Source organism: Lutra lutra, chromosome 9 (assembly GCF_902655055.1).
Source record: "Lutra lutra chromosome 9, mLutLut1.2, whole genome shotgun sequence".
In the NCBI taxonomy this organism is placed as follows: Eukaryota; Metazoa; Chordata; class Mammalia; order Carnivora; family Mustelidae; genus Lutra; species Lutra lutra.
Window position 1 is genome coordinate 102683491 of NC_062286.1, and position 26484 is coordinate 102709974.

Here is a 26484-nt window from a genome sequence, read left to right on the forward strand (position 1 = left end):
CTTTTTAGCCAGATGCTTGGGGAGTGTGGCTGGGATGCCGGGGACCCAACACTGCTGAGAGCCAGAGGAATTTCCTACGTTCCTAATGGACTGAGTCAAAACTCACCCTTTTGGAGCAGTCTTTATTTGAGTCTTATTGCCCAAGTGATGTAAAGGGATGTATTTAGAAACTAACATAAGCATTTGGACCTTTCATGGGAGTTACCCATTTCATGGGAACTTCAAAGACCAGGATGACTTCTCCTTAGCACTTACTTGCTCCTCCTATCTAGAAGGACCCACAAACCCATCCAAATGAAAATGGATGTACTTACTTTTCTCAGTTATTTTTTTCTTCAGTGTTCTACTAGGCTATTGAATACAATTCTATAGTATGAATGGCCCCAGAGTGGTTCACTCTGTAGACCTACCACAAGCTAGTTTACCATTGTGTCTATTATTGGATGTTCAAATTAATCCAATTTCCCACCATTCTAAATAATCCTATGTTGTTGTGCTATTGGGTATCCCAATACTGGATTCACTCCACTCTTCTTTCTCTTATATCTTCCCAGCCCACACCCACCTCTGAGGTCTAGAGAGTTTAGATCTCTCTATAGCTAAGCCTCATGGTGGAAAATGCCCCACCAATATCGCACTGGGCTCCTCCTGAGATCGCAGCAAATGGTTTCAGGAGATGGGTTCCTTTCTGAGACTCTGATTGAGGGCATTTTTCCTTGGATGAATCAGAAGTATCCAACAGATAATACCCAGCTAGAGACTCCCCAAAGGATTCAGGAGATATGACCTGTTTCCTTAACTCTTTGGGAGACAATTCTGAATGTGCTCTATACTTCTTAGAGAAATAGAGTCCCAGTTCCCCTCATTCATGTACCCTCTTTTTGCTGTCCTCTCTCTCCATTCCTTACTGTGCTTCCCGGGACCACTTCTCAAATAAACCATTTGCCCCCATATCCTCGTCTGAGAATTTTGCTTTTGGAGACTCCAAACCAAGATAGCCAAGCTAGTCACTAACCTGTCTCCTACGACTCAGCAGCAAAAATGTGAATGTTGACCTCATTCTGATTTACAGCCTTCTTGTGCCATGCTGCCTTTAATTAGGGAATGTTGGGGAAAGTGCCTGCCCCCTGATTAGGGAAAGTTGGGAAAAGAAGTTGCCATGTCTGGCACCATATAATTCTAAAAGCTGGGTCACAGATGATTGGTGAGGGTTTGGCCCTGGGTAGTCATCTGTGGGTTGGCCAACAGACCTAAGGGTGGTCTGATAGGACACCTCCACCTTCCATGAGAGAATTAATATTAGATTATACTGAGAGGAATCTGTTAGTTCTTTAGGAATGTATTAATCTGGGAGCGTTTGATGGTAAAATAGGTCAGGTTTCAAAGCCTTGAGTGGTTTAAAGGCAGAGGTTCACTGAAAGAGAAGGGAGGAAACACAAGCTGCTGACAGGGTAGAACAAAGAAGCATAATGAGTCATCTAGTGGCTTTAGAAGAGTAGAAAAGGGAAAGAATGTAGTAAGCTTTTGATGCTCCTTGAGTGGACAGCTATTTGAGGAGTTACTGAGAACCTGGAGGAACTGCTTGAGCTGGTGTTGCCTCCAGAGGACCCAGTCCTTGGGGCTGCTGAAGTGGTTTACTTCCTCGCTGACTTTCCTTCCAATAGCAGTAACCCCAGTGTGTGCTGCTTCTGCAGAACTTGGGAGAGTTGGGCCTTACTCCCTTTGTAGTTCTTGCAAGTTCATTATCTAATTTTAACATGTACAGATACATCAAACATCTCTAAAGTGCTTTTTACAAACACTACTTTTAGAAGTATGGCATTCTTTTAGATCCATTTTTAAAAAACACCCACCTTTTTAGGCATTTCAAACATACAGCACCCTCATGAACCTTGTACACAGATTGAAAAATACTGAACCAAGAAACTTAGAGAAAGTTAAAGAGGGGAACAGCCTGGTCATGCAGAATAAAACAAGTTCAGTAAATTTCATTTTCTGATATGACCCTGGTGGGGGGAAAATCAGGTGACATCTGGTATTATAGGAAATGGGGTGTATAGAGGCATTGGTATGATGAAGGCAATGTTTTGCCTCATAAACTGAGAAAAATGTGTTAAAACAAAATACTGCAAAATGTTATTTTAAGAGGGTCTTGGGAAGTTTACTAAGGATTCACTCCAAAGTGTTCTTTTTTATTTCCAGGAAGAAATAAATAATATTATAATTTACTTTAATCTACTACTATTTTACACTAGATTTAACTATGAGTTCTAAAAATAATTTTAATAGATTTTTCTAATGTAATGACCAACCATATTAGTCTTCTTGGGCTGCCATAACAAAACACCAGAGACTGAGTGGCCTAAACAACAGAAATTTGTTTGTTTCTATCTCTGGAGGCTAGAAGTCCAAGATCAAGGTATACTAACTGATTTCGTCTCAGATGGGGGCGCTCTTCCTGCTTTGCAGTAGGCTGCCTTCTTAACTCTGTTCTCATGTGGACCAGCGTGTGTGCAAATGGAAACTCAGAGATCTCTCTTTCTTCCTTTTCTTAAAAAGGCCACTGAGGGCTCCACCCTGGGGACTTACTCTAAACCCAGTTGTCTTCCAAAGACCCCCATCTCTAAATACCATCATGCTGGGGGCTAGGACTCCCCATTGGACATTTCTGTTTGGGGAAGACATAGCATTCCCTCCATAACACTGACATGTGCATTTCTATGTTTGGGTGACTTATTTAACTTTTTTTTTTTTTTTTTAAGGTTTTAAGTAGTCTACACCCAACGTGGAGCTTGAACCTATGACTCCGAGATCAAGAGTCACATGCTTCACTGACTGAGCCAGCCAGGCACCCCTCCATTTTGAATGTGAGCTATTCAAGTTGATACCCCTGTTGCCCCTCAGAACTAAGTCTCAAAAGGGATGTGGAAAATGGAATCTTCCCTAAATATTGGGTTCCCTTTCCCCATCCTAATTCTCTGGAGTTAATTTTCACAGATCCTTCAACTGTATCAAGGAGTCACAGTTTGGATGGCACAGATAAAGTCATGTTAAGGGAATCTGGGGTGATATCCAGAACAATAACTGGCATTGGACTCTGCTAATCAGAATGGACATATCCACTGGGGCAGGGTCCTGGAGCCTGCTGGTGGGTCCCTGATAACAGGATGGCCGTAAGAGTTCCCTGCAAAGAGGGGAGTTAATTCATGACTTGCCAAACACCATGGAAATATGTTGGCATTTTAGAAGCATCTGAAGCAGTCCTAGAGGGAACTGGCATATGATTAGTTCTGCTTATAATACAGAACTATAGTGATAAGTTTTCAAAAACGATAGTGAGAACAGGTTACTAACCAACAGTCTCTGATGTTCTTATATTGGTGGGAAACAATGAGAGGTAGCTTTATTGTTATAGACCAAAAGATCTACAGCGTAAGGACTGAATAACCCTCCAACACACATCTGTGGTCACTTCTTGTTTTGTGGCCTTACTTGATAAAACACCACTTGCAAACAGAATCAGAGCCAATGTCAGATTAGTAGCACGTCTGTCTGGAACACTGCGTCCTATTCAGGCCAGTGTCACAACCCTGGCCCCTCTACTGTGCTCACACTCGGGTTCTACTGTTCCTTACATCACCTGTGAGGAAGACACATCTGATCAAGGTGACCGAGTGAGTAGCTGCAGCTAGTGGCCCGATGGCTCTCTGTGTTGTGAGATGTAAGGGGACATCTGTTCCAGAATAACCACTCTGTCACTCATCGTTCCCACAGAAGCATGTCATCCTTTTGGGATTTGAAACTTCTTCCTTTGGGGACTTCTAAAAATGCTGATCTTCTTGGAAGGATCCTGCTTGAGGCCAGTTTGCTGGCCTCAATAATAATCAGATGGGTCTGGGGGCACCTGGGTGGCTCAGTGGGTTAAGCATCTGACTCTTGTTTTTGGCTCAGGTCATGATTTCAGGGTCGTGAGATCGAGCCCCGTGTGGGGCTCTGCGTTCAGTGGGGAGTCTGCTTGAGATTCCTGCCCTCTGCCCCTCCCCCTACTCTCTCTCTCTTCCAAGTAAATAAATAAATCAATTAAAAAAAAAAATCAAATGTGTCTGAGAATAAGAAGAGGTTGACACTGAGCAGAAACCAACAGTGGGGGAAGGACCTTAATGAAACGGGGGATGCAGGAGAGCCTTAGGGCAGCTTACGTTTCTCCTCAAGCTCAGACAAGTACAAAACAGGTCACTTCAAGGCAAAACCTCTGTTATTTAGGAGTTACAACGGGGGGAGGGGGATGCTGAATTACAGTGCATGCCATTTCCATCATTGAACACTTCCAAAAAAGGTGTGTTCATGATTTTTGAGGAAAAAAAAAAAACTTGCAATTGTCAACTTTTCATTGAAGATAAATAAAGTGCAAAATTCATGAAGTACACAGCTTGTCATTTTGTCACAAATGGAACATCCTTGTGTAACCAGCACCAGCTCAAGAAACACAACATACCCAGCTTCCTGGCAGCTCAGCTCATCCCCCCTTTCAACCATTCCCCTCCCCTCCAAAAATCACCACTCTGACTTGCGACAGCATTTATCTGTTGTCCCTGTTTTCAGACTTTATATAAATGGAATGGTACACAATACATGCTCTTCTCTCTCTGGTTTCCTTTGCTCCATATTATGTTGGCGAAATTCATTCATACGGTTGCTCGGGAAAGTGAATTTTAATTGCGCTAGGAAGGCTGGCCAAGTCAATAGATCCTACGGTGAATCTTACTGGAAGAGTGAAAATAATGTTGTTGTTTTTTTTTTTTTCTTTTCAAATATCAAACATTCACTGCTTCCCCATACTTTGCCTTCAACTTATTTTTTCCTTAACCACAGCAGTTCTTAAGTATTAGCGTGCTCTGGGATCCCCCAGAGTGATTTTTAATGCACAGGATGCTGGTTCCCTCTCCCAGGGCATCTGATGGTGTAGGTCTGGGGTGAGGCCTGAGAGATTGCTTTTCTAAGAAGATCCCAGGTGATGCTGGTCCTGCGGCTCCAGGGACCACTCTTTAAGAACCGCCACTAAAACCTACTGCATTTGTGAACCAAAGCCCCATCTGCGTGCATTTCTCCTCTGTAGCTAAGTCAGCTTGCACTCAGAGGAGGATTTTAAAAATAAGTATCCTCAGATGGACCACCCACAGATTTCCCATTGCAGGGAGAGCAAGCACCTCGTACGTGGTGAGGAAGGACACAGCTCCGAGAGCGGCTGAGTCTGTGAGACGCAGATCAACAGTGAAGCTGGGAGAACCATTTCAGACACTTCTTTTTTAACAGCAGATATACTGGATCTTACTGCTAAAAATCTGAACCTCCTTGAAGCTTCACATATACCCAGAAAAATAAAAAATCAAACAAAACAGAACGAAAACAAAAAACTTGCTCGAGTGTCCAGAAAGGCCCAGGTCATATCACAGCTGCTTGTATTAAATCCTGCAGGCAAGAGCTCTTAAGGAATCAAGCTTCAAGGGGCCCCTGGGTGGCTCAGTGGGTTAAGCCTCTGCCTTCGGCTCAGGTCATGATCTTAGGGTCCTGGGATCAAGACCTGCATCGGGCTCTCCGCTCAGGGGGAGCCTGCTTCCCCCCTCCCTCTGCCTGCCTCTCTGCCTACTTGTGATCTCTGTCAAATAAATAAATAAAATCTTAAAAGAATAAAAAAGAATTACACTTTAAGACTAAAGTGATAAGCCATCACTGCAACCTATTTCCTCCCAAGCTAATTCTAGACACTGTCCAATACATTAGCCACCAGCCACATGTGGCCAGTGAGTCCTTGCAAGGTGGCAAGTCTGAATGACACGTTCTGTAAATGCAAAATATGTAACTGAGTCATACAGACTCAGTACAAAAAAATGCAAAATATATCATTATTAATTCTTATTTCAACTTCACAAGGAAATTAGTGTATGTTGGATATAATTGTTAAGTAAAATATATTTTTCTTATTTTTTTTGAGGTTTTATTTATTTGAGAGAGAGAGTGTGCATGCATGGTGGGGAGGGGCAGAGGGAAAGGGACAAGTGATCCCCACTGAGCAGGGAGCCCACAGTGGGGCTTGATCCCGGCACTCTGGAATCATGACCTGAGCTGAAGGCAGATGCTTAACCAACTGAGCTTCCCAGGTGCCCTGTAAAATATATTATTAAAACAATTTTCACCTCTTCTTTTTTCATTCCTTAATGTAGCTACTAAAAAAATTTAAAATTACATATGTGGCTCGTATTTATCTCTGTGGGACAGCATTGTTCTAGAGAACTTAGTATTAGCTTGAGTTAGACAAATAACTAAAGACATGTTTATGTGAAGGCTAAAGTTATGAAGATGGGAAACTGCATCTTGCCAGAGGATGGTCTATCAGAAAGTAGAAACTCTAATTGGGCTTATAGAGAGGCACCTGCAAATGTTAATAGGGATAGCTGAGGAGAAGAAAAGTCTAATTAGGGATAATCAGAGAGGATGTTCTGAGAAGGAATTAGAGGAAGAAAGAGAATGATAAATTTGTAACAACCACCACACTAAAAAACTATTTAGAACCCAACAATATTTAATAGTTGAAAGTTTTTGCTTTATATTGATTTGACCCAAACTTCTTAGTGTGAAATTCGGGGCTCTCATTTAGCGACTAATTAATGAGTGGATGGATGGATCTATCATGATACCATGTGGATCTATTCATCGTACCTAAAATAGGTTGTCTGATGTCCAACTCCCACTCTTTCATAGATGCTCTTCTCAATGAGAATAGCTTCTCCCTAATTTATTACCTTTGTGCTTCTTTCAGATCCCAGCTCAAATGCCATATTCTCTACCCTCATTTCACAGATAATCCCAAGCTAGAGATGCTCCTTGACTCCCAGCTCCTATAATATGTTTCAGTGTAATCCTTCCTTGGTGCTTGTCATGCTTTGTCTCATTGGTCAGCTCTCTTATATGCTAACTATGTGGCCTCAGACCACTTACCTCCCTGCACCATGCTTCTCTTTCCTTGTCTGCCCAATGCAATGACAGCTGCATTTATAGCTTGGATGAGAGTGGAATGAATGAAAACATGTAAAGTTCTTAGAATAGCACCTGGTGTATAACAAGGGTTAGATAAATATTAGCTGCTACTATTATTGTTCTCGCTGATACTGCCTATGTAACTAACACCTACATAGCTCCTTTTTCTGTCTAGATTGTAACTTCCTTAAAGGGCAAGAACCATATTTTCTTCTTTATATTGCAGAAAGTCTTAGAAAGTTAAAACCCAATAAGTATCTCTTAATGGTGATAAAAACACCCATATATTTTAAAGCCTTATATTTTAAAAAGATTTTATCCATTCATTTGAGGGAGAAATGGGGGGGGAGCAGCGGGAGAAGGACAAGCAGACTGTATGCTGAGTGCAGAGCCTGATGCATGACTCAATGCCACGACCCTGAGACCATGACCTGAGAATCAAGAGCCAGGTGCCCAGCAGACTGAGCCCTCAGCCCCCAACACCCATGCTTTTTAACTGCTACTTGGTACATTCTCTAGGCCAGACTGTGTACTAATCAGGGATAAAATGATCAACAACACAGACATGGTTCTTTACCCCATGAAATTTAAGTTACAGTGGAGGGAGATGGACAAAGGGCAAGTATGGAAAAAAAAAAAAAAGAAAGGTTTACAAAGTTACAGATAGCAGTAGGTATAATGAAGTGAGAAGAGGGGGCTTGAATAAAGGTTTAGTAGAGAAAGGTTCCACCTAAAAAGATGACCAGGGAAGGCCACGATGAGCATGAAGCATAGCGAGAGGAGAGAAGGTTCTGTGAGACAAGAATGGAGGGACAAGGAGAGTTTATCATGGTGCACCTTACAGTTACTTTTTTTGCTTTTTACTTTTTTACTTTGAGGGAAGCACTCAGGTATTACAGGAATTCAAGACAGAGTGGGCTGTAATCTGTTTATTTTGCTTTGTCTGGTAATGGCAGTAAGCCTCAGGAGCCATCACCTTTTACTTGACTTGAGAAATGAGATCATATTCAAGTACCGTATATGAATATGACCATTAATTTTTTTATCTATGTAGGTTAGCTGACTCACAAAGGGTTCAAATATATACACTTGACCCTAGACTCATTAAAACCAGCTGTCTATATAACACAACTATTGAATTCCAAGACCAAATATAAGAAGATATCTGCCAACAGGAAAACCAATAAGCAAACTCATGAATCAGAGTTCTGTTTGAGCCTCCGTCGAGCTATCTGCTCATTTATTAGCACATGCAAAGACCCTGTTGTTCATGACAGGTGTCTGTTTTGAGGTAACTGCTTTAAATGTGATTATGGAATAAGGAGGGATACAAAGAATGAATAAAAATTATAGCATGATCCAGCTTTAAAATGGCACACAAAAATCCCAATATATTATTATTTAGGACTGGGCATTACTGTCTTTGGAATATAGCAGAGACCGGGTGGCTAAGTCAGTTGCGCATCTGACTCTTGATTGTGGCTGGGTTGTGATCTCAGGATCCTGGGGTCTATGCTCAGTAGGAAGTATGCTTGAGAATTCTCTCTCTCCTTCTCCCTCTGTCCCTTGGTTGCCTCATTTATAAAATCAGGGACATAAAATAAAAATAATAATGATAATGACTGATAATAATAATAATAGCACTCATCTCTAGGAGATACTGGGTACCTGTTCAACAAATCCATTTCCCTCATCTTAGTCACATTGGAAGGAGAAGCCTGAAGGACTCAGGAAGATCTGTCCTGTAGCCAGGCAGAGCCAGGTGACTGAGTTCTGGTCAACAGAAAGTGGGCAGAAGGACTGGGTGCTACTCTTCGGCCCGGCCATAAAAAAAACCCAGCTGTGTGCAACCCTTTTTCTCTTCTCTTTAGTTGCTGACTGGATGTCAAGACTCGGGACAACCTGGGGGGCTGCAGGCTGGAACTCACAAGCCTCCATCAGCTTGAGTCCCTGAATGATAGCATGGAGCCCCGACTTCCACTGCTTTTTGGATGTGAGAAAACACTTTTCTCCTAACTCTTGTGTTATAGCAGCTAGCGTTATCTAACTCATAGTCCATCTAAAAGAGTCACTGAAAGAGTTAAGTGAGATGATGACATTTGTGCCTTATATTTTCCCAACTGCCATTTATTCAAATCTACCTAGTTAGGATCTCTGCGCAAAGCTTTTAGGACACACAATTTCTTTATTCATCTGAAAGCATTTTCAAAATAAAGGAAAAATTAGCAAAGATGACATGACATGACAGAAAAGATATTTTGAGGGGGAGGGGGAAGAATACAACTATTATTTTTTACATCTCACCTCCATTTTTTCCCTCTTGAAAAACTAGCAGAAAACTTGTGGAAACAACAGTCAAATCCAGTTTCCCAAGGAGTGATAGCTTATGCTCAGGAAGAAGATTTTTTTTTCCTTTTATTATTTTCCTCCCAGAAATCATATTATGTGGTCTGATAAGAAGATAAAATCTTTGCAGTTGTAATTGTACTTAAAACCAAACCAAACCAAACAAACCAACCAGGGCATATGGTCACCTTATGGACCACAAGTAAATTCCTGGTTTCTTTACCGTTGATGAAGAAGAGAGATTGTGGAGTTGGAAGTATGGTTCAAAGAGGAGACCCATTGGGTAGGAGGAGGGGAAAGGAATTAAAGATAGAAAAATTGATGTTTCACGGAATAAAGTGGGGGCAGAGTCTGCTAAGTTCTTTTGGTTAAACCTTGGGAGAAGTGCTAGAGAGGAAATGAGCAGGGGCTCAGACCGTGGACAAAAAATGTTGTCAAGAAGAGGAAGGCCTATGTGTGCAAAGGTTTGCTTCAGCAACTCCTGTCTTCTCACTGATCCTGGGAAATACTGATAGTAGGTAACATATGAGTAGCTGTAGATACAAGTTCTCTAGACTAGTCTACACCAGGACTTCTGGTTGGAAGGAAGTCCCAGAAAGCAGAAAACAGGAAGCAGGAAGTTGCAGGATGAGAAAATATGGTTGCTTTTTCCCCTGAAATTAAAAAGAGGGATCCAGAGAAACCCAGTGCTGGGTGCTTAGAGTGGTCTCAAGTCTGTAACTGTCTACTCTGAGGAAGAGGTCAACAGAAGTCAACCGAAGGGTTACTTCAACAGAAGTAAATATGGAGGGAATATTTAGAACTGATTCTCACACTACGGTTGGCATAGACAACATTTATGGATAGTTGATAATTTGAAGGCGTTTAATAGCTTTTGAAAGACTTCGATGAGTCTGCCACTATCACAGTAACATCCTAAGTCATAGATCAAGCTGGGAGAAAGGCTGTCCCGTACAGATTTATTTGGGTCTCAAAACACAGTGTGTGCACACAATGTGTGTGTGTATGTGTGTGTACATGTGTTGTTTTGTGTATGCACATGTGTATATGAGTGTTACTGTCCCTTCTGCCTGTCTTTCTACTTATTTAACACATCTGGTGCAAAATGTCAGGGCAAATTTCCAAATGAAATAGGAAGACAAACTTTTCGCTAAAGGCCAACGATGCTTGTTAGGAAACCTTGTCTTTGTACTTGATTAAAATACCTTCCAGTCTCTACCACTAGCTTGCCAATTATTACTTTCTTTTTGTTAAGGAATGCAGCAGTTCTGAGACATGCTCTGTCTTTCCCTCTGACTCGCTCTGTCTCTTGCAATAAATATACCCCCCGGGAACCGTGGTGGAAAGAAGAGATGACGACAAGAATCATTAGGAATGAGGCAGGACAACATATTTCTGCTCATGAAAATATCTATTGTCAAAAACTACGATAGGCTACATCCTTTTCTGAAACTTGGGAGAATGTTTCCTCAGTAACACTGTACTACCACAAATTTAAGAAACTCAGACCTCATTTTTTAAAAAGTAATTCCATCGTTGCTTACTTTGTCTTTTAATAGTGACTATGATTTATTGAAATCAAAACTTTGTTCCTCAACTCATCTGGATAGAATGTTTTGTTGGATTTAAAAATAGTCTACCTATAAGTAAGCGAGAAGCAAAACATTTTTTAATGAGATTTGTTCAATGACTGTGGGAAATGCCATATGCTTCCACCTCACCCGAGCTTCTCAGTGCCTGTGAGCATGTTGAGACATCTGAGAAATCTGTAGAAACTACTCAACTTTGTCTAACCTTGTAGTTTCAAACATTTTGGCTGTAGAAGTCTTTTTATAAGAACACTGATTAACATCCTGATGAATACTATAAAATTTAAACATGGGAATGTTTGAGCAAGAGCCCCATGATGTTGCTCGTGAACGTGGAGTCAATTCTTTAATATAACCTTTCTCTAGTGTCTTTGCTCACTTAGAATATGATCACGTCCCATTGCACATGAACCACTGTCAGGATCTCTGTTGTTCAGTGTAGTCACATTCATGCAGTGGCCAAAGTACGTATCTTCAAAATTAAAATGAAATCCTTTCAAATTCCTTTAAAGTACAACATTTAGTTTTTAATTGAAATAGTAATAATGTATATATGCTTTAAAAAAAAAATCACTCCAAAACTTTTTTTTTTTTCCTTAACCATGTCCATGTAAGGATATAGATGAACCCAGAAGTAGTTTGTATTTACTGCTAACCTCTGAATTTTTATTGCGTCTATTGTATTATACTAGGGTATAAAAAGGCACAAAATTCTCTTGAAGTCATACACCAGACCACCTCATGACCACTGGAAAATATTGCTTTTCTCCATATAATGCTAGAACTAAAAATTAGTTTCTCTCAATGAAAATATGTTATCATTGTGTAAAAGAAGGGAACTGAGCTTTGTTTGCTTTCTTCCTCTTCCTCCTCCTCCTTTCCTTCTTCCTCCTCTTCTCCTTCTCCTCCTCCTACTCCTCCCTCTCTCCCTCCTTTTCCTCCCCTCCCCCCTCCTCCTCTTCCTTCACCTCCTCCTCCTCCTTCTCCTTTTTCCCCTTCTTCCCTGCCTCCTCCTCCTCCATCTTCTTCTTCCTCTTCTTCTTCTTCAGTTTATTTTGTTACTTTCTCTGAGGTACTTTGAGATGTACTCTAATGTGACCTAAATACTTTGTTTTATCTTTAGTAAATATAAATTTATTCCATTTATTTAAGGTAAAAAAAGTAAAAACAAAAACAATTCATCCATTTTTCCCGCTCATCATCCCCCACCTCTGGCAACCACCGTTCTGTTCTTTGTTTCTATGAGCTCCATCTACCTTGGAGATATTGTGGATTTAGTTCCAGACCACTGCAATAAAGCGAATATTGCAATAAAGCAAGTCCAGTGAAGTTTTTGATTTCCCAGTGCATAAAAAATTTATGTTTTTTAAATTTATGTCACTTATTAAGTATGCAATAGCATTATGTCTAAAAAAACAATGTATTTATCTTAATTAAAAATACTTAATTGTTTAAAAAAAAAAGTTAACCATCTCCTGAATTTGCAGCAAGTCAGAATCTTTTTGTTGGGGGAGGGTATTGCCTCTAAGTTGATGTCTGCTGACTGACCAGGCTGGTAGTTGCTGAAGGCTGGGGTCACTGTGGCAATTTTTAAACTAACACAACAGTGAAATTTGCCATGTGGATTGACTCTTCCACAGACTGTTTCTCTGTCACATGTCACATCTTACCCACAGTTGAACTTCTGTCAAAACTGGAATCAGTCTTCTTAACCCTGCTACTGCTTTATCAACTAAATTTATGTGATATTCTAAATCCTTTGTTGTCATTTCAAAAGTCTTCACCAGAAGTGGATTTCATCTCAGGAAACCACTTTCTTTGTTTACCCATGAGAAGTGACTCCTCATCCATTCAAGTCTTCTCATGAGATTACAGCAACTCAGCTACATCTTCAGGCTCCAATTCTGGTTCTAGTTCTTTTGGTATTTCCACCACATCTGCAATTACTTCCTCCATTGAAGTCTTGAACGCCTCCAAGGCATTGAGGAGGGCTGGAATTAACTTCTTCCAATGTTGATATTTGGACCTTATGATATAATACTATTATCATCCTCATTTTACAGAGGAGGAACTGAGGCACAACTTTAAAAAATTACCTAAAGTCACACAGCAGTGATATTGTGAATCCAAAATAAACTGAGGCTCATAAAAGCTGCATGACTTGCACCAAAGAACACAAAATTTTAGGTTTGTGAATCTGAAAATGGATCTCAGGGATGCTCATACTAACTTAGACCTATTTGGACTTAAATTTAGGTCCAGTATTGTGTGTTGGGGAAAGGGGTTGCAACTCCACTCAAATAATCCCTATATCCTAATCTGATGATTTTGTTTTCAAGTCTCACTCATCAGATTTTTAGAAATGCTTCCCAAGACATCATAGAACTAAACTGAATGTTACCAATATATAATTACAGTCACACTTGATTTGAAAGAAAAATAATATATATGAAAATATAATTGTAAGGCAACTGCTACTTGACTTCCAATAGCCACTTGAGAATATTTTAAACTGCGGTAGATAAATACACTTTTAATACTAAAAAGAAGATAAATGATTTTATCTACTTTCACCCATTTAATCCAATTTAAAGCATATTTAATCAAAACATTAGAAAAGCTTATTGGAAAAGCTTCATCATAAATTAAGCATAAATAATGAGCTTTAACCATAGCAAATAATCTATATACATTTACCATTTAGAAGGAATTTATTTTGTTCTCTGATAGGGGATAACTGTCCAAATGAAAGTGAACAAACAGGGAAGTCTCTGCTTTGAATTTACCTTTGTGTTTTTCTAGCATGACATTTTGGGGAAAATTCATTTCTGAAAGAGGAGAATTATGAAAGGGAATTCCCTCTATTAGGACCATTAGTAATAGTAATAAATATTTTGGCAAAATGGCCATGATATTAGGACAGTTATAAGTGGCTCATTTTCTACCATAGGCTGTGTATATCCAATTATTGAGGCTCTACTGTGCACAAGTCACTGTGCTGGGCTTGGAACAGGACATGCAAATGAATGAGACTGGGTTACCTAGTTTTCAGATATTGACATTCTAGTGAGTTAGAGAAGTCCCGTATATAACTAATATTGATACAAAGTGACAGTAAGTTTTGAAGTTTTACAAACAAATTGACAAGAAACTAGAAAAGACAGTTCACTATTGTGTGGAATAAAATGCAATGAGGAGGGGAGAAATCAAGAAAGGGGAAAATGTGCATGTCCTTCCACTGCATCATCTAATATAATTCTTGTTATAAAAATATTTGCTCAGATAATTGTTGATGGAAAGAAGGAAGGAGGGAAAGGGGGGAAGGGAATGATGGAGTAAATGACTCATGAACGGATAAGATATTGGAAATGAATCTTTGAATCTTAAAGAAAACAGATGTGAAAGAACCAAGGTAGAACTTTGTACAGCAGTGGGGTTTGGGAAACGGTACACATATGAGTTGGGTTACACAGCAGGATAGTGCAGGTATAGAGCCAGACTATATGGTAAGATCATAAATATTATAGAAAGGAGTTTGGACTTTATATCTGGTGGGGTAAATGGGAGGTTTCTACGAACACATTTCATCATAGGACCGGTTGCAATGTGGACTAAGTAAGTAGGCTCCGAACTCCCCTTGCTATTGCCTCAAGCTCACTGCCCTACTCACCTTGTTTGGGTCTCAGCTTTCCCATGCTGCTGACTACTCTGCATCCCTATCTGCATCCCACCTTCCTCAGGCAAGGAATATCTCTGGCTCCAAATGCATGATGTGAGAAGAAGCATGGTCATGGACAAAACATGGGCTTTGGGTTTAAGCAGACTTTGTTTCCAAATTCTGGTTCTACCTTTGGGGTAACTAGAACTGTTTCTTAAACTTTTGGAGCCACAGTTATCCGCAAATTTGGAATGATAATCCTGACCTCTTAAAAGTAATGAGATAATATTTTCCACTGACTGAACTGGCAAATACTAGAAAAGAACAAAAATCACAATTGCCGATGGAAATACCAATTGTTACAGCCTTTTGGGAAAGCATTTTGGCAGTATCTATTAAAAACACATACTCCTCAAAGGAAGAACTCACACTCTTGGAATCTTTCCCATACAAATAAAAGCACTGCTTATAAGGATATATGGGCAACGACATCTATGTAGCATTGTTTGTATGGCAATAAAGTGGGGAAAAAGTGCTCACTCATCACAGAAGAATGGCTGAATAAATTATAGTACTTCCAAGCCATGGGATATCACAGGAGCTTTAAGATGGATGAATTAGATCTACACAAAATGACTCAGAGGGATTTCTACAAAGTTTTGCTGCCTACAACAAAACCAGATTCAGAAAAGTATGTAGAAGGTGATACAATATTTATAAAAGAAGTTTATAAATATATATTAACCATGGATAAAAATTTTGAGCTCCCACTGTATATCAGGCTCTCCTGACATGTATAAATGGATTGACTCAATGTTCAGTATTCTGTGATGGATGTGTTATTATAATTCGTAGTTTCCCAATGAGGGAAGTGAGGTGCAGAGAACAAAGAACTTGCCCAAAGTCAGACAGGTCATGGTAGAGCTGGAGTCTGGACCCAGAAGTTGGAATAAAACAATATAATTATATATACTTAATATATATCAATATGAATTATATATATATTATATATATATATAAATTTGTATATATAAAACAATATAATTATATATACTTAATTATACTTAAGTATAATTAAATATACTTAATCAGTACATTTTACTCACTGAATTATTGGAAGGTGGGAAGTATGCAAACAAGAAAAAAGGGGAAGCTGCATTAAAACCACACATTATATGATCAACTTAAGTAAAATTTTGTGTGGGTGCCTATATCCAGAAAATGATACACGAAAGGATGGACCGTCCTCCAAATGTGAATGGTAGTAATCTCAGGGTGCTGTGATAGCTTGTTTTAAAAATTCTATTCTATATGCTATCTTCGGTGATTTGCATTTTTTTTTACAATGAATATACAATTATTTAAAGAATCAAAAGAGGAGTAAACTCTTCATTGTAGAAAAGACAAAGATTTGCATGCATTTCCATATATTGCATTTTTTTTAAATGATCATGAACATTTACTAAGTTAAAGAATATTCCTGACCAGAACAGAATTTAAAACTGAAAATGAAGAAATGACTCAAATGAAGAAGGGTAAGTAACTTACAAACATTCATTCATTGGGAGGTACAATTAAGTTATGTTAGACTATCAAAAGACATGGAAATAATTGTGTAATTAAAAAAAAAAGACATGGAAATAATTTCACAATCTACGTTGTACTTAAAAGACAGTTTCAGGCACCTGGGTGGCTCAGTCAGTTGAGCATTTGGCTCTTGGTTTCCGCTCAGGTCATGATCTCAGGGTCATGAGATCAAGCCCTGCATTGGGCTCGGCACAGAGTCAGCTTGGGATCTCTCTCTCCCACTCCCTCCCCTTCTCCTCCTGTTTGTGCTAGCTCTCTCTCTCTCTCTGAAATCAATAAATAATGCTCTAAAAATCTATCTATCTATCCATCTATCTATCCACAGCAATCTAGAAACAGACGAAATTTATATATCCACATATTGTATATGTTTGTTTCTAGGATCAAGATTATGGACGATATTTTTCATTTCTATTTTGCTTGTTTTTTTTTTTCATATAATAAACACCCATTACTGTTAAAATAAGAAAATAAATGTAAGCAATAAAAATATTTTAACCTTTTCCCAAGTAAATTAAAATAAATGAGGAATTTAGTCTAAGGAACTGATCATAGAAATACACAGAGATTTATTTAAAATCTATGCACTGCATTTCCTTATTATTTATAATAGAGAGAAAACTGTAAATAACAAAATAATCTAACATTAGAACACTGGCTGTGTAAATTGTCAGACAACCATATGATGAAATATTACGCCTCCAATAAAAATCATGCCTTTGAGGAATATTTAAAGACACGGGAAAATACTCATGGTGCACTGTTAACTAAAAAATCAGAATGAGGAATATTTTTTCATAATTTATTTCTTAAAGGGAAAATGGTCATAGGCTTTTCCCTTTTATGTTTCCCTGCATTTTAAAATAGTTTACAATAAATATGTATTGTTCTTATAGGCAGAAAAAATAAATAGCTGTTATATTAAAAATAGAATAAAATGCTATCTTTGGGGGGGGATTATCGAAATGTAAATACCACTTCAATATCAGCTGGGAGTAAATAGTAATAAAGTTGTTTTCCTCTCCCCAGCTACACAGATACACATTTTTCTCTTGCTTATGAGTCTTGGGTTACCCTTTCATGAAATGAAGAATACATTGTACATAAATGTAAAACATTGAGTGCCAGAGACACTCCATACATTTTAGTTCTTTCCCCTTCACTGAGCTGCCAGAGGGCGATGACTTTGATTCCACACTTCAGACTCTTAAAATCCGTGTGATAACTCAGGTGTTACAGTGTATCCAGAGACTGGACCAATGCAGATCCAAGACAGGGGACAGCTCTGTCCCACCATGGTGAGAACCCTTAGTCGGGGGCTGACAGACACCAAGAATAGAAAAAAAGCCTGAAAAAAATTAGACTGCAGAAGTCCAAGAGAAATTTCATGGGTGGTATAATGTTTTCTTTCCCTGCAATGATTTAGACAGGAGGAGTGACATGGCCAGAAGGATTGGGAGCCGACCTCCTCTGGCCAGGCTTCCAGGGACCGCTGGCCGGGGACATGTATGCCCATCTCTGGCACACACCCGAATCCGCTTCCTCATACATAACTTCATCCTTTCTCTTTTGTTCTCCTTGCAGGGCTGACTCCTGTTCGAGCATTACTCTCATTTTACAGAAATTGTGACCTTGAGGGTGTCTGCCACAGATTAAGGGTTAAGAAATCCTTCGCCAGGTGATATCGTGCTTCATAAACACCCAAACATCCATGATGGGACTTACAGGGCTCCAAAGGAACACAAGCTCGGGTGTGCATGCACCTGAGTATTAATTGATTTTTCTTTTAATATTAATGAGCATATGATTTGGTCTAGTTGACCTTCAAATTCAAATTAGGTACTGATTAAATAATAAGACAGGAGGATTGGGATGTGTTGAAACAGCACTTTTTTCTTCCCCCTCCGGGAAAGTACCTTGGCCTTGGCCGTGAGTAAGGATGAGCTATTAAGACGGTTGAGACAACTAGAACAGAGAGTTCTCCTTGAATTAAGAATAACTATATCTTAAATAATAGTGATAATAATAATAACAATAAAAATAAAAACTTTGCAGCAGTTTCAACCAGAGCACTTGATATTCCTGGCATAAAGTTTACTCCTGTGTTTATCCTCCCCTTCATCGGAATGCCTCCTCATTTGTTGGTTTACAAGCCTTAACATTTGTAATCTCAGGTTTGTTTTTAAGGATTTAAAGTATAAACCACCATTAAATAAACAGAATATTTTTACCAGTAGAGAGAGAACTCCCTCGAGAGATAAGTCCATGTCTGTTTTTAACTAACTTAAGAACTCCTATGAACCTACAGATATTTCCTCAGGCCAGTTTTACCTTGAGTGCATTTCAGTTCAGTCCTGGCTGCTGTATCCCTGGCATCCCCCCACCCTGTGGATGAATTATTCATCAACGTTCCTCCTCCTCGCATTTCAGCCTCCCAACTCAACTCCTGCCCACCTGAGGTCTGTAATGAGTCATTGGGAACAGGTGCCTTCAGTCTGTAGCGCACAATCTAGCTCTTGATCCAACAGCCAATCAGTTGTACCTCCTTCTTTTAGCAGCATGCATTGTTCCCAGTTATGTGGGGTAAATGGGCAATGAGCATCCATTCTCGGTACCCAGTGGGAAATATGTCTAGAACATTTGAACGAAATCGCTGGCACGGAAGACACCCCAGAAGACACTTTCTCTTGAAATTCAACTTTCACGTACCTATTTTAATTTTTTAAAAGTCTCATATCCCAAACCACGTGACATTAGCCAGCTAACTTTTTGTTGGCTTGTTCTCAGTCCTCGCAGTTTAGAAGACACTAATTTCCTGGGCGAAACAAAGTTACAAATGTAAATCCAGCCAATCAACAAGCAAAATGAGGAATAACTGGTGAGTCTCCAAATTTGGGTGGATTTATTTTGGAGGGAGAGAGAGAGAGAAGGAGAGTGAAGGTCAGTCCATAATATCAGCGATTCTAAAACCCAAGAAGATGCTGGGTCAAGATCTAAGTCTGGAAGCAAAAGCAAGAAAGCAAGGGCTCCTTCAGGTCCTTTGGTCAGCAAAAATATTCTGCCATTTAAACTGGAGACCGTAACAAGCATTTTTTATAAGCGATCTTAAAACTGCAGAGCTCACAAATAGCCCAAGTGTCACCAAGGAAGAGCTATATTTCTGCATAAAAGCTAATAATGGCGAATGCTTGAAATGAATCTTCAACACATGTGACTGCCTTCTAATCTCAACTTGATCTCAGTCTTGGGAGGATTTCAATGGCAAATTCATTTCTTTTTTGTTCCAAGCTATGTATATGTCAGTCAAGATGCCAGTTCCACATGCATTAGACACTTGGTCTGAGTTTTGTAATGACTGATAATCAATCAAAAAAACAGTGTTCTGGGCACCTGGGTGGCTCAGTGGGTTAAAGCCTCTGCCTTCGGCTCAGGTCATGATCCCAGGGTCCTGGGATGGAGCCCCACATCGGGCTCTCTGCTCAGCAGGGAGCCTGCTTCCCTTCCTCTCTCTCTCTGCCTGCCTCTCTGCCTGCTTGTGATCTCTGTCTGTCAAATAAATAAAAAAATAAATAAAATCTTAAACAAAAACAAAACAAAACAGTGTTCTCGTGTATATGCTATTTCAGAAGGAAGAGGCAAAATCCTATTTTCTGCGTTCTATTTTTAATTGCAACTGGACTACATGTTAATGTGGATTTGAAAACACGTTTCCCCAAGATCAAAAGGTTAACGGATATTAACAGTTTATTTCAGTAAAATCCCTAAACTTCACATTTAATCTTCCTAGGGAATTGCATTTGTGATATGTGACAGAACTTGTTGGAGTCACCACCACTAAAAGTTTCACGTTAAAAAAAAATACTAAAAGTATTCTGAGAAATTGATCCTGGCATGAGCAATTAATGGTGTGAGATCCTAAAAGCATCAAGAAATATCACAAACAGTGTTTCTACAAAGGTGTAACATCTCCAAACCAAACAGCTCAACAGGAAAAAATCTCAGCCTGAAGTACTTAAAGTAGACAATCTCTTGTTTCCTAAACTATGCCATTCAATTTCATGACATTAAAATTTTTTATCACAAGCTAAATGACTAGAATATCCAAAATTATTTGCCTAAGATGAACACCACTTTCTGTCTTTCCAGTGTGACTGAGTCAGGTTTATTTCTCTCTCTAAGATGACCCGGGGTTTCTTATCAGAACCTATGTGGATATCTATGTTATTACATTTTTAGATATAAAAAATGGCTTTAGAACCAGAGATGTAAGAACACATATCTGAGTAATATGAAGGGGAGAATTAAGGGATTCATTTAAAAAGTGGCAATGATCAAAAAAAGAACCACCGAAAATGACAGTGTGGTATACGCTCGTTGGGCAACACAGTTCCCCCTTCAGGAATGAAGAATTTATTCTCCTAGGTGCAGGCAGCCCTCATTCATCTCAGGTAATCAAGATTACCTCAATGGAAAACCTCTGCCTCACGTAAGGCCACGCCCCCTTCCCAAGGTAACCAATATCGGGTGACTTATCAATGGAAGGTCTTACTGACCTGACTCACTCACTCCAGATGAGACATCTCAGAAGGGTCATGTTATCCTCAGACTAGCTGTGGCTTCTGTTGATAATGCCTTTCAGCTCAACTTCCCTCTCTTCCCAGGTCTGCTTTGACCCTTTCTCTTTCACAGGTGTTGATTCCAAGAGCTCTCCCTAATAAATGTTTGTTTCCTAACCTCCGTCACAGAGTCTGTCTTTGGAGAGTCCAATCTGTACACATGCCTGGTAAAAAGTTTGAGCAATTGACAAGTATATGGTATTTTTTCAAGGTAGATACTATTGTTGTTTTCACTCCACAGAGGAGAAAACGAAAGCATAAAGAGGTTAATTACTTGTCATTACTTGTTAATTCCTTTAGTTACTTGTCAAAGGTTACATCGATTTTGAGCAGCAGAGACAGGATTTAAGCTTCACCCATCTAGCCCCAGAGTTCACAATGTTAGCAACTACTCTCATGATACAGGACACCTCATTTAGGAAAACCCATATGCCAGACAACATAAAATGAAAGGAATTATGCAAACAACTGAGTATTAAAATTGTAAAATGACTTTGATTTTCTAAATAGTGGTTCAAGGAATAGCCAAGTATCAATGTCAAGTATAGATCTACTTTCATATCACTCCAAACTAAAACAAATGCATCAGCATATTTATCTAAAAGTTCCAAGGAGATTACATGGGTTTACCAGATGCCCATTTGTATAAATACAACAATCTATAGAGGGGTTTTTAATAGCTACCAATGACAGATATAAAATAATATTACCTTTTTGTTTGGGGACAGTTTATCAGGGTGAGAGAAAAGAAAGGGCTATTACATTTTCCTTCAGATAATTTTTTCAACTTTATTATCTGCACATGAATGTCTCCACTATTTCTCCCTGAAATTTTTCCCTAGAGTCTAAATGTGATTTTCCTTTACTTTTTTCTTCTCCTTGGGGATACCTGGATGTGCAAAATTTTCTCATAGTAACTGTTCATAGAATGAGGGATGATCCTCCCACCAAAGATTTATTTCTATAGAATCCTTTCAACAAATTTTCTCTCTTATCATGTCTGGATAATGGAGTCCCCAGTAGGTGGTTTCCAAATGCCGCTCCTTTGTACTTATTCCTAATGAGTAGCTGTAAACAGCAGAACTGCCTAATTCTGGTGTTTCAAATAGGCAATCTTCCTTGAACATAATTTCTTTGATTATTTTTCCTACTTAATAAAGAGTTACTTTTCAGAGGAACAAATGTAAATGTATATATAAATTCTGAAAGGGCAGATACGGAATAAAACAGAGTGGCCAGGATATTTGATTGTATTGGAAATAGAGGTGCTTGAAGAGAATTAGATAGATTTGCTCACTGCTTCATTTCCCCACAAAAACAAAATCCAAATGGTCTTCCATGAGTTTGTGAGTTTTAGATGTAGTAAGGGTCTCATACCTTCATCTTGACACACTTCAGCAGACTCTTCGGAAGCAGGGCTGGGCCCAGTTGCAGCATTGACGCCATCTGTACAGCAGAAAGAGAAACATGGCCTCAGAGTCAATATTGTCAAGATGGAGTTTCCCTGCCTGTGGCATGCCCATCTCCACTCCACCAAGGAAGTATGAACCTGTTTAATGCTCTAATACACTGCGTGCCCTTCGAAGGGTCTAGGACTTGTGACTCTCTTTTATAACAATGGACAGGAATCTTCCATTAAACCAGAGCCCAATGACAACAAACTATTTTTTGGTGAAGAATACTCTTCATTGGTCTTATTACGCTTTGGCATTTGCTTTTTCCCTACCTCTAGAAGAATGGTACATTTCTTTTAGTGAAAGATTGTGAAAGCATATTCTTGCAAGTCTCCACAAAGCGCTTTTATGTGTGTGTGTTTAAAGTTCGGTTTTTCTTAGCACAGCATTTCTGCTCTGTTATGTCAGGCTGTCAAACTGCAGGGAGCATGGCTGATGGCTGTCTGTGCAGAGGCCCAAGAGAAGGGGATCATTTGCAGGAAAGCACCAAAAGCCATTTGGAGATTTCACATCACCCAAGCATACAGTGGGGGCTAAGGAACTTGGAGGTCCTTGTCCCCCTCACAATGGTAATGAACCTCATCAGAGTTGATCTTTCCCCTCAGTATCATAAGTATATGACACGGTGACTCCACTCGTATCTAGCTTCTAGGATAATAGATAATTAATTTACTAACATTAAAATAGTAAATTTATATATGGATTTTCAAAGTCATTTGGAATGGTTAATATTTCACAATTGAAGAAGGAATTGAAAAGGAATATACATTCTTCATGTAGTAACAAGGTTATGGAACTCAGGAGAATTCACACACCCATGACAATTAATATTTGAAGACAAATTGCATTTTTCTAGCATCTCTTTCCTTCTTAATGCATAGGATTATAACTTGCAGGTCATGTCTCTATTAGAAGAGAGAATAAAATTTTTAGTAGAGGAATAACTGGAGAGGATAAATCACTTTCTTTTGGTAGGTGACAATCGCCTATAAAAAGAAAAAAACAAACAAAAAACTATTAACTTTCCCTTGGCATTACATCTTCCCATTTGCTCTTTCTTTCACAGCACAACTCCTTAAAAGAGCCATCTGTGTTATTGTTCTGTACTTTCTCACTTCATAGTCTCCCCATAACCCACTCCACTGGCTCCAGTACCATTCTGAGAATTTTCTGAGAAAAGATGCCAATGACTTCCATTTGTGAAATCCAGTGATCATTTCTTTTTCTCACCTTACTTAATTTCTCAGTAGAATTTCACAGAGTCTTAACTCTTCTTTGTGAAACACTTTTTTTTCCTCTATTCTATTGCCACCTATCTGGAAGTCTTGGTGTCCCAAGCCCACTGTTTTCTTTATTTACATGCTCTTTCTAGTGAATCTCACCCAGAACCATGGTTTTATCTTATTTTAAAAAAATTTTTTGGGGGGAGGACTCAAGATGGCGGAGAAGTAGCAGGCTGAGACTACTTCAGATAGCGGGAGATCAGCTAGATAGCTTATCTAAAGATTGCAAACACCTACAAATCCAACAGGATATCAAAGAGAAGAATAGCAATTCTAGAAACAGAAAATCAACCACTTTCTGAAAGGTAGGACTGGCGGAGAAGTGAATCCAAAGCGATGGGAAGATAGACCGCGGGGGGGAGGGGCTGGCTCCCAGCAAGCGGCGGAGCAACGGAGCACAAAATCGGGACTTTTAAAAGTCTGTTCCACTGAGGGACATCACTCCAGAGGCTTAACTGGGGTGAAGCCCACATGGGGTCAGCGTGGCCTCGGGTCCCGCAGGGTCACAGAAGGATCGGGGGTGTCTGAGTGTCGCAGAGCTTACCGGTATTAGAACGGGGAAGCCGGCTACAGAGACAGAGCCGAGGAGTGAGCTCTAAACTCGGGGTTACCTTGAACTGGTCGCAGGCTTGGTCAGCTCGGAGTGCTGCCGGAGGCAGGGTAACGGGAGTAATTGGGCGCTGTTCTCTGAGGGCGCACTGAGGAGAGGGGCCCCAGGCTCTCGGCTCTTCTGGGCCGGAGACTGGGAGGCCGCCATCTTCATTGCGGTCCTCTGGAACTCTACGGAAAGCGCTCAGGGAACAAAAGCTCCCGAAAGCAAACCCAGCAAACCCGAGCGGATTACTCAGCCCGGCCCTGGGTAAGGGCAGTGCAACTCCGCCTGGGGCAAAGACGCTTGAGAATCACTACAACAGGCCCCTCCCCAAGAAGATCAAAAGAAACCCAGCCAGGACCAAGTCCACATACCAAGGAGTGCAATTTCAATACCAAGGAGAGCAGCGGAATTCCAGAGGAGGAGAAAGCAAAGCACGGAACTCATGGCTTTCTCCCCATGATTCTTTAGCCTTCCAGTTAATTTAATTTTTTTTTCAATTATTTTTTCTCTTCTTCTGCTAAATTTTTTTAACTTTTACCCTTTTCTTTTTTTAACGTTTTTTAACTAGTTTATCTAATATATATACATTTTTTCCTTTTTATATTTTTTCTTTATTGGTTTTCTTTTTTTAATTGTTTGTTTGTTTGTTTGTTTCTTTTTTTTTTTTTTTTTCTTTCTGAAACTTTTTATCCCCTTTATCCCCTCTCATGATTTGGAATCTCTTCTGATTTGGCTAAAGCATATTTTCCTGGGGTTGCTGCCACCCTTTTAGTATTTTACTTGCTCCTTCATATACTCTTATCTGGACAAAATGACAAGGCGGAAAAATTCACCACAAAAAAAAGAACAAGAGGCAGTACCAAAGGCTAGGGACCTAATCAATACAGACATTGGTAATATGTCAGATCTAGAGTTCAGAATGACGATACTCAAGGTTCTAGCTGGGGTCGAAAAAGGCATAGAAGATATTAGAGAAACCCTCTCCAGAGAGATAAAAGCCCTATCTGGAGAAATAAAAGACCTAAAATCTAACCAAGTTGAAATCAAAAAAGCTATTAATGAGGTGCAATAAAAAATGGAGGCTCTCACTGCTAGGATAAATGAGGCAGAAGAAAGAATTAGTGATATAGAAGACCAAATGACAGAGAATAAAGAAGGTGAGCAAAAGAGGGACAAACAGCTACTGGACCACGAGGGGAGAATTCAAGAGATAAGTGACACCATAAGACGAAACAACATTAGAATAATTGGGATTCCAGAAGAAGAAGAAAGAGAGAGGGGAGCAGAAGGTATATTGGAGAGAATTATTGGACAGAATTTCCCCAATATGGCAAAGGGAACAAGCATCAAAATCCAGAAGGTTCAAAGAACCCCCCTCAAAATCAATAAGAATAGGTCCACACCCCGTCACCTAATAGTAAAATTTACAAGTCTTAGTGACAAAGAGAAAATCCTGAAAGCAGCCTGGGAAAAGAAGTCTGCAACATACAATGGTAAAAATATTAGATTGGCAGCAGACTTATCCACAGAGACTTGGCAGGCCAGAAAGAGCTGGCATGATATATTCAGAGCACTAAACAAGAAAAACATGCAGCCAAGAATACTATATCCAGCTAGGCTATCATTGAAAATAGAAGGAGAGATTAAAAGCTTCCAGGACAAACAAAAACTGAAAGAATTTGCAAACACCAAACCAGCTCTACAGGAAATATTGAAAGGGGTCCTCTAAGCAAAGAGAGACCCTAAAACTAGTAGATCAGAAAGGAACAGAGACAATATACAACAACAGTCACCTTACAGGCAATACAATGGCACTAAATTCATATCTCTCAATACTTACCCTGAATGTTAATGGGCTAAATGCCCCAATCAAAAGACACAGGGTATCAGAATGGATAAAAAAAACCAAAACCCATCTATATATTGCCTACAAGATACTCATTTTAAACCAAAGACACCTCCAGATTTAAAATGAGGGGGTGGAAAAGAATTTACCATGCTAATGGACATCAGAAGAAAGCAGGAGTGGCAATCCTTATATCAGATCAATTAGATTTTAAGCCAAAGACTATAATAAGAGATGAGGAAGGACACTATGTCATACTCAAAGGATCTGTCCAACAAGAAGATCTAAAATTTTAAATATCTATGCCCCTAACGTGGGAGCAGCCAACTATATAAACCAATTAATAACAAAATAAAAGAAACACATCAACAATAATACCATAATAGTAGGGGATTTTAACACTCCCCTCACTGAAATGGACAGATCATCCAAGCAAACGATCAACAAGGAAATAAAGGCCTTAAATGACACACTG

General features: G+C 39.4%; 1 protein-coding gene across 1 annotated transcript in view; it reads right to left on the bottom strand.

Moving 5' to 3' along the window:
* The window catches only part of MACROD2 (mono-ADP ribosylhydrolase 2), a 2010404-nt gene that overhangs the window by 80587 nt on the left and 1903333 nt on the right, over positions 1 to 26484 (bottom strand). Inside the window, exon 13 of the mRNA XM_047744583.1 lies at positions 22209 to 22277. Coding sequence (XP_047600539.1) covers positions 22209 to 22277 — 69 coding nt within the window. The remainder of the gene's footprint in view (positions 1 to 22208; positions 22278 to 26484) is intronic.